A 9,923-nucleotide genomic window follows, 5' to 3' on the forward strand; every position below is an offset into this window, starting at 1 on the left:
AAAAAAAAAAAAAAAAAAAAAAAAAAAAAAAAGAATTGAATTGACTGTCAAATTTACTTCCCCCAAGACACAATGGCACATGCTCTATTCAACCGCTGCTCAACTGCCTGGATGACATCAGGGACTGGATGGCTTTAAATTTCTTAAGTTTCAATGAAAAGAAGTCTGAAGTCATGTTGTTCCCTCCTAACGACACGATCACAAACCACTACATCGACCTCTTCGCTCTAACCCTGTCAGAAAAACAGAGTCACTAATCTAGACGTGATAATGGACCCTTCCCTGAAACTTAACAATCACGTAAACATGATTGTTAAATCATGCTTCTTCCAACTGAGGCGGCTGTCTAAACTGAAGCCCATATTGTCCAAAAACAACCTGGAGACAGTAATACATGCATTCATTACATCTAGGCTTGATTACTGCAATTCACTCCTGTTTGGTATCAGTCAGACCTCCATTGCACGACTACAACTGGTCCAGAATGCAGCAGCCCCATTTTTAACCAGTACAGGCAAAAGAGAGCACATTACACCAGTTTTGGCCTCACTGCAATGGCTACCGGTTCACCTTCGAATTCAGTTCAAAATACTCATGTATGTCTACAAATCGCTGAACAGTTCCCCCCACCCCCCATCTCTCTGATCTGCTACAACCGTATGTCCCACCACGCTCCCTGAGGTCAGCGGACCAGTTGCTTCTCACAGTTCCAGGAACTTGTCTTAAGCGCAGAGGTGACAGGGCCTTCTCTGTAGCAGGACCATGACTTTGGAACGAGTTACCTCTGCTTGTCAGACTGGCCCCCTCCCTCTAGGTTTTCAAGTCCCGTTTAAAAACCCACTACTATTTAGTAGCTTTCAACACCAGAGGATCTGTGTTTTGAACCTGTATGCTCCACACTGGTTTGTCGTCATATTTATTATCTGCATCGATTTTATGTCTTTATTATTTTTTTCTATATTTTTGATTTACTTCATTTTTTATTTTGCTTCGTGTGTTGTCTGTTGTTTTGTCTGTACAGCACTTTGGTTGGCCTTGAAGCTGTTTTAAGTGCTCTATAAATAAAATGGTATGGTATGGTATAAACTGGGTTTCCTCCCACAGACCAAAAATATGCATGTTAGGCTGATTAGCAACTGTAAATTGTCTTTAGTTGTGAGTGAAAGTGTGAATGGTTGTTTTTCTGTTTTTATGTGTCCCTGTGATGGACTGGAGACCTGTCCAAGGTGTCCCACACCTCTCACACAGTGACTGCGGATATGGGCACCAGTGCCCCGGGAAGAAAGAAGTGGGAAGAAATGACAGATGGATGTCAATAATATTAAGCGTTCTCCTCAGTAGGAGAGAGGTGATTGGCCAGCTGAGACCAACATATTTTTCAAATGGTCCCTGTTCAAGATGTCCATACAAACACACACACTAATGATTACTGATCAGAACAATCAGAACAGAGTTCAGATTAAAGTTATGTCCCAGAGACAAAAACAAGCTAATGATGTGAAACATCCACTGCAAAGAGAAACCGATTTTAATGAAAGACAAAACAGATGTTTAACAAGTCTTAATTGTAAAGAATAGACTCACAGGTTGTCAGAATCATCGGACTTACTTTGTCTTGAAGTGCCTGTAGCTCCTCCCTCTGCCTTCTGTGTTGCAGCAAACTCTGCTCTTCTGTTTCTCTTGACTGCTTCAGAACATTTAACTGTGGACAAAATAAAAATACACGTTTAACTAAAGCCCATGGTGAGACATTTTCTCACTCTGGCTTCCTGAAGACTTTAGGACAGCTGGGAGTGTTGGTGACTGAGGAATACCTTCTACCCTGAAGCTGACTCATAAGTCAGTCAGAGTCAGAGTTTCTTTATTGTCATTCGCACCTCATGTGGTACATGTGGTGGAACGAAATTATGTACACAAGGTCCCAGTTACATCCAACAATAAAATGTAAAAGAAAAACAACGATAACATCAAAGATATGAACTAAGAAAAACATGAACTAAAATACACTAAGCACTCATAGAATAAAAACAATATGTCTAACAGCAGCACGAACATGAGCATGAGTCTGTGAGCAGATGAGCACGCATGAACACCTCAACATGAAACAGATCAGCAGCAACATGAAACAGATCAGCAGCAACATGAAATAGATCAGCAGCAACATGAAACAGATCAGCAGCAACATGATGTGATTTTTTCACAGTGATTATTCTGGTTAGAGATTCATGAGTCTAACAGCCTCAGGGTAGAAGCTGTTCCTCAGTCTAGTGGTTCTACACTTAATGCTCCTCAACCTCCTTCCTGAGGGGAGTGGGGCAAAAAAAGTGTGTGTGCTGGGTGAGTGTGGTCCTTCATGATGCAGGTGGCCCTCTTCCTGCATCTGCAGGTGTAGATGTCTGTGATGGTGGGGAGACTGACTCCAACATCTTCTGTGCAGCCTTCACCACTCTCTGCAAAGCTTTTCTTTCTGCAGCTGTGCAGCCTCCATGCCACACGTTGATGCTGGAGCACAGGATGCTCTCCACTGCACACCTGTAGAAGGAGGTGAGGACTGAGCTTCCCAGACCAGCTCGTCTCAGCCGCCTGAGGAAGTAGAGTCTCTGATGAGCTTTCTTGATCAGGCTGGTGGTGTTGTTGCTCCAGCTGAGGTTGTCATTCATGTGTACACCCAAGTACTTGTAGCTGGAGACCACTTCCACCACAGTGTCATGCTTTTGCCCATCACAGTTTGTGTTTTTTTCCTGCCAAGCTGCCTGTTCCTGTCACTCACTCTCACCCAGCAATCAAGCTCATGCTCTACACCTGTTCTCCACCCTAATTAAACTCCCTGCATTCACTCAGTCAGTGCCAGATTCTCGAACCTTTCACAAACAGTAGAAAGCCAGCATACCTGATCTTGTCTCTTGCCACGACTCCTTACCTCCACCAGAGTTTTTCCTGTTCACAATACAATTTTTAAACTGCTCTTGGGCTTCTTGTTGTTGTTGCTGATCCAAAAGCCAGATCTTGTCATGCAGATCCTCTTATGTTCAGGGGGGTGTAGGTGTGTTTGTTCCTTCTGAAGTCCACGATCATCTCCTTCATCTTCTTCACATTGATGTGAAGGTTATTCTCTTTGCACCAGCTCTCCAGGTGTTCCACCTCCTGCCTGTAGCTGGACTCATCATTGTTTGTGATGCATCCCACCACCGCTGTATCATCTGCAAACTTTACAATGTGACAGCCTGGATGGGTAGCTGCACAATCATACGTGAGCAGAGTAAACAGGAGGGGGCTCAACACACATCCCTGAGGAGAGCCAATCCCTAACCAAGATAATCAATGTAAGAAAAATAAAGAATAAAATTACTGTAATGCCACTTTAATTGGTGATATGTGACTTATATGTGCTGCTGATTATCCATGCTGCTGATCTAATACATTCAACCTTTATTTATACAGGTTAGTCTTACTGAAAATCAGGAACCCGTTTACAAGAGAGACCTGATTTTTAAGAAAGAATAATGACAACAGTAGACAATCATAAAATTAAAATTGAAATTGAAAAGAATAAATGAATAACTCAGTGAGCAGGTCCCTGATTCAAACCCCGGTCCAGGGGCCTTTCTGTGTTGAGTTTGCATGTTCTCTCCGTGCATGCGTGGGTTTTTTCCAAGTGCTCCAGTTTCCTCCCACAGACCAAAAACATGTATGTTAGGCTGATTGGTAACTCTAAATTGTCCCTAGGTGTGAGTGAGAGAGTGAATGGTTGTTTGTCTTGTTTGTCTCTATGTGTCCCTGTGATGGACTTGCGACCCGTCCAGGGTGTACCCCGCCCCTCGCACAGTGATTGCTGGACATGGGCACCAGCGACCCCCGTGACCCAAAGTGGAATAAGCGGGTAAAGATAATGGATGGATGGATGGAAGAATAAATGAAAGAAAAATGGGAAAAAAGTTATTAAAAAATGAAACAAAAAAAAAGCTAGATTGTAAAGCGATGTAGAATATTAGAATACTAAATACAGGAAAATGTCTGCATTGGTTTTAGCCATGAACTTGGAAGTTGAAGCCACTTAGAGAGATCAAGGCCGAGAGCTTCAGGTCATTTTGCAAAATATTCCAGGGAACAGGAGCAGAGAAGAAGGCCCTTTTACCTAGTTCAGTCCTCACTGAGGGAACACTGCAGGTAATAATGTCCTGAGAGTGCATGCTGTAGCTGCACTCACACAGAGACATGTAGGAGGAGATGTATGAAGGCAACAGAACAAGAAGTGATTTAAAGATGAAAATGTACCAGTAAGACGGTCTGTATGAAGTTAATGATGTCCAGTTAACCAGTGAATACTGGGTGCAGTGGTTGGTACAATAGTTCCAGCCAGTTATGCACCATGATAGGCAGCGTCCAACAACTACAGGGTGCTTGTAGAGGCGTTCATGTAAATAATGTCACCTTAATCAATGGAAGAAAGAAAAGTCGTAGTTACAAAGTGTTTCCTAACATTCACAGTTAGGCAGGATATATTTCTGAAAAAGAAACCCAGTTTAACTTTCAATTTCTTTACCAAGTTTTCCATGCGGAGCTTAAAAAGAGATGCTAATCGACCAAGATACCCAAATATTTGTAGGAATCGACAAACTCAATAGGGACACCATTCAAAGATAAAATTGAGAGAAGGACTGCTGGGACCGACTTCCCGTTTGAAAAAAAGCCTCACTTTGGGTTTTGTTGGCATTTAGGACAAGTTTGAGACTGAACAAAGCTGACTGAAAGATGTCAAAAGCAGAGTGCAAAAGCTGGAAAACTGTAGCAACTGTTTTAGCTCGACAATAAATAACTTTATCATCAGCATAAAAATGTAGGGATGCATCAGGGATGATCTGACCTACACACTGAGACCACGAGGTGCTCCACAGAACGCCACAGGAAGTCCTTCCTCCCTGTGGCTATCAAACTTTTCAACTCCTTCCCCTTTCTGCACATAGGATAATAAAATTAATCCTGCACCACAATAACCACCTTAATGTTTCACATTAAAACATTTCATGCATTAGACAGTTCACACGTCTGCACCTGACCTGTTTAGGTATTAATTGCTGGTATTTTTATATTCTCTGTTATGTTTTATATTCTCTGTTATTTTTATATCTTGTGCGATTGTGTATATTCATTTGTACTGAAACTCTGGCACAACAATTTCCTGTGGGATCAATGAAGTTCCATGTTATCTTTTCTCTTAGTGTAGTAAGAGTCCAGTGTGGCATGCAGTGGGTGTGACATGTTGTTCAGGATCTGGATCTTATGTACATTGTGAAGAGGATGGGTCCTAAGACTGAACCTTGTGGTACACTATTAACAATTAGATAGCTGTACAAAGTACCATTATGTTCGTTTTTTTTCTACCTAGTGGAGCTACCATTTGGTTATGGCCAAAACTCCACTGCAGCCTCTCCTCTAAGGGAATTGTGTTTATAACTTGAGTATTCCCCAAAGTGATTGTATACTAATTCAACTTAGGCTGTGTGCGAGGATGATTCACCCAGACTATTGATGACCTTTATTTGTGAGCCACACCCTTATCTCACACCGTAGTTCGTCCAGCTTAGTAGCTGAAGTTGAGTCGTTGACCACAGGGAAACTCACATTAACGGTCGTTCCTCCTCATTGTAGAATTGCAATTTTCACTGATCTGGCTCTTTTTAGAATCCAGGAACAGGATTCAAGGGTATTGTTTAAATATTCACAGCTGAATAACCTTTAAAAACCTCCTTTACTTTATTGTGTTGAATCAGGCATCCAAAATTCATGAACATGAGACGGTGACAATAATGATCCAGAACTTGCAGGGGAACAGCATTATATCAGAAATCCAAAATAGTGATTATATTTGGTTACATAAAATCAGTAATTAAGAGTCCACACATTACTTGAAAGGGATTCTTGTTGGGGCAGCACGGTGGCACAACTGGTAGAGCTGCTGCCTCTCAGCGAGCAGGTCCTTGGTTCAAACCCCAGTGCAGGGGTCTTTCTGGGTGGAGTTTGCATGTTCTCTCCGTGCATGCGTGGGTTTTCTCCGGGTCCTCCAGTTTCCTCCCACAGACCAAAAACATGCATGTTAGGCTGATTGGTAACTCTAAATTGTCCCTAGGTGTGAGTGAGAGAGTGAATGGTTGTTTGTCTCGTTTGTCTCTATGTGGCCCTGTGATGGACTGGAGACCCGTCCAGGGTGTACCCCGCCCCTCACACTGTGATTTCTGGACATGGGTACCGGCGACCCCCGTGACCCAAAATGGAATAAGTGGGTAAAGATGATGGATGGATGGATTCCTGTTGATTAATTGTTAATGTTCAAGGGGTAAGCAGTCCGAATTTGTTATAATTCCTTTGCCCTGATGAGCTGAACCAACAAACTATAAATCCCCAAAGCTCCGATGAGCAAAACCAGAAAATTATAATCAAGTAAACTTTTAGGATATCCACATTGCTCTAGAGCCTGTCTTGTGTGGGATTTCTCCTTCTGCCTGGCTCATGAGTTAGTGGGGACGCTGTCTGCTCTGTGGTACAGAGTCCTGATGACTCCTAACTTGTGATCCAAAGGGTGATGGGAGTCAAACTGCAAATACTGGTCTGTGTGGGTGGGTTTGCGGTACACCTCAGTTTGTCTATCAGAAACTGAGACCTCACAGTCCAAGAAAGCCAGTATGCCATTTTTTACATCTTCTCGTGTGAACTTGATGTATTTATCCACAGAGTTGATGTGATCAGTGAAATGTTGAGACTTCCTGAGATTTAATTTAAACCCAGGTGTCATCAACATACCTGAACCAATGACTTGATGGTGTCCCTGAAAATGACGTCAAGGTTCTCTTTTCTACCTCCTCCTTGTACAGGTTGGCCACAACAGGAGAAACTGGAGACCCCATAGCACACCCATGTTTCTGCCTATAATATTGCTCCCCATATGTGAAGTAGGTTGACTGCAGGCACAGTTTCAAGAGTTGACACAGTTGTTCTGTGGAAACCGTGGTCCTGCTGCTCAGAGTGGTGTCTGATTTTAATCTTAAACTGACCACCTCTACTGCATCCTCAACAGGAATGCACCTAGAGTGATGTGACATCAAAAGAGACCATTGTTTCATCAGTCTCCATGATGACATCCCTCACCTTATTCACAAAGTCCATGGTGTTCTGTATGTGGTGTTCTGAGCTGCCAACTAAAGGGATGAGTACAGATGCCAGATATTTGGAAACATTGTAAGTGACAGAGTTAATCAGACAAAGTGGCATCGTTCCCAAGAGCCTGGAACTGAAATCTTCTGTCAGTGGGCACCAGGCAAGCAAGATCCTTCAGAAGGCACTGACCCAGCTTCTGAATGAACGGGTGAGACAGACCAATTTCCAATTTTACTATTGAAGCCTTGAAGGCCAAAGAAGAGCACATTTGTGGTGTTCTAAAGGGCTAGGTTAGCTTCAGAGCTTCACTACAGTCATATTTAAAATAACGGGTTCTCTCTTTTTCGAGCTACTTACAGATATGTGACAGAGGTACTGTGCGTAGATGGTTTAATTAGTGACATAAGACGTTAATTTTCTTTGACCCATCAAAATAAATGTGGTCATTTATTAACAGAATCAAAATTTTAACATCACAATATTGTACACTTGATTAGACTGATCTGGTTCTGATTAATAAAGCTTGGCACGTTTTACTTAATAAAAACAACAGACAATTCTGAAGATATCTAGATTAATTACTGGCAGGATAGAAGAGTTTTAAAGATGGGAAATATGGAGGAGTTTAAAGGAAAATGTGGAGGAAGATGTATGTCTGTAGACCAGAACAACACGCTCCTTTCAAGCGCAGTTCACTGCGGTACACTTCGTGTGAAGCTCGTGACGACTCTTTACCTTGGCAGAGGATGGGTCCGCTACGGTCAAGAGGTCCCTGGCACGCTACCTTTCAGCGTCTCCTCAGGGCGGCTGCGACTCGGCAGAAGTCGTGAGATACTCCGTTCTACAGAACAAATTTCCTCAGAAGTTGTAGGGCATTCGCCTGGTGGAGCCACAGCGAGGAGCCGTGACTCCTGCATGGATGGATGACTCAATCAGACTGGAAAACTGAGTCTGAAGTTCCACTCAGCAGTGGAAAAACTCCAGAACTACTCCACAGTACTCCAGAAGACTCAAGAAGACTAATAGTTCCAGGAAGTGTTGACTTTTAAAGAGTTCTGCTTCCGGTCACTTTACGTAAGTCCTGATTGGTTGAAGCAACCAACAGGGATGTGGTTTTAGTGACGTCAAAGAGTTTTTACAAGTCGAGAAAACAGCAGAAATGTTTAGGAACAGACAGAGAAATGTTTTGATGAAGTGAGAAACATTGCAGGTGCCAGTTCTCTTATTTACTGTCTGAGAGTTTTAAAAACACGACAGCCCGTTCTAACAACTTGTTTTTGACTGTCTCTGACTTTTGACCGACATCACTCCTTCTCATTTAAGACAGAAGATCAAAATACATAATTACTTTGTAAAATAGACATTTAACTTGATTTCTAATTTAAATGAGGATTAAAAAATCATTAATACTGTTTCACAGTTGATTTAAAATGAGTGGTTCACTTCAACATTTAAAAATGGTATGAACTAAACACACTTCTGATTATCAAGATATTGTAAAATAGTAATGATAATATAAAAAAGAGAGTGTTCTTTCAATTGATTAGTTTAGGATACAATTATGCCCCTTTTCTATTAGTACCGGTACGGGCCGACTGGACCCTACTTGGCCCGGTTCTGAGGCTTTTCCATTAGTACCGGTACTTAGCACCTGTTACTATTTTCAGTACCCTTGGCTCTGTGGTTCTAACCGGAATGAAGAGGTACTAAAACGTGACGTCAGAACACTGTCGGTCACTGATTGGTCGGGGGCGAAGTCGGGGGCGGAGTCACTGGATCCTTCAGAAACTTTTCAAAACAATAATCCGTCATTTGCAATTTCTCGGACTGGAGCAGCGGCTGGACTTATTTTAAAGATTTTAAAAACAATACTGACAACATCTTGGTCTAATGTTGATGTGCTGGCATTTTTTGTGCTTGGTGGCTGACAACATAATTCAGAGTAAGCTGGATGGAGCTCTGCTGGTGTACCCCGATCCTCCCTCCGGAGCCTCGGAGCGCCAGGCCGGGCAGGGCGTCATCTCCCCGGCTCCAAGTTCAGCTGGTCACCACGGAAGATCCTTCGATGTGCCGACTCGGAGGCTCGGGTTCCGGATACCAGCCTTGTGTGCTCAGAGCTCCGCAGGTCACTGTGAATCTGGAGATGGGGACTCGCAGATGGCCGTTGCGAGACCCCGGCCACTCGTAATCATGAAGGCTGAATCCCAATCCCACCCGGCAGTCAGGCGGACTGGACAGTCTGGGACGGACGGTGGAAGCGATTTTTAAATAAAATAATGTTTTGTTTTTATACAAAAAATGTTTTAAAAAATTGCTGAAGCGATTTAAAAATGATTATTATTTTTTTTACACGTAAAATGTTTTTTTAAATCGCTTCCACCGTTCGTCGCAGACCCGTCTCTGTCCGCCTGTCTGCGCGGGTCGGGCTTTCATGATTACGCGCGGCTGGGGTCTTGGAACGGCCTCTGTGAGTCACCAGCTGAGCTGGAGCTGGGAAGAAAGTAGACGCAATGAGTGCAAATACATCAAATGATGATGAAAACCTATAAAAATTTAAATCTAATGTTTTTGTAGAATCTGGTTCATCAGAGTTTTAATTTATATACATATATATATATATATACATATATATATATATATATATATATATATATATAAATACATATATATGTATATATATAAATACATATATATGTATATATATATATGAATATATATAAATACATATACATGTATATAAATATATATGAATATATATAAATACATATATA

At 42.2% G+C, this 9,923-nt stretch overlaps 1 protein-coding gene across 1 annotated transcript in view; it reads right to left on the reverse strand.

Moving 5' to 3' along the window:
* The window catches only part of LOC119413725 (FK506-binding protein 15), a gene marked incomplete in the record, with an annotated part of 59,127 nt that overhangs the window by 10,352 nt on the left and 38,852 nt on the right, over positions 1-9,923 (reverse strand). The window contains 1 exon segment of the mRNA XM_037680779.1: positions 1,610-1,702. Coding sequence (XP_037536707.1) covers positions 1,610-1,702 — 93 coding nt within the window.

The sequence above is a fragment of the Nematolebias whitei genome, chromosome 8, assembly GCF_014905685.2.
Source record: "Nematolebias whitei isolate Nwh7 chromosome 8, NemWhi1, whole genome shotgun sequence".
Classification (NCBI taxonomy): domain Eukaryota; kingdom Metazoa; phylum Chordata; class Actinopteri; order Cyprinodontiformes; family Rivulidae; genus Nematolebias; species Nematolebias whitei.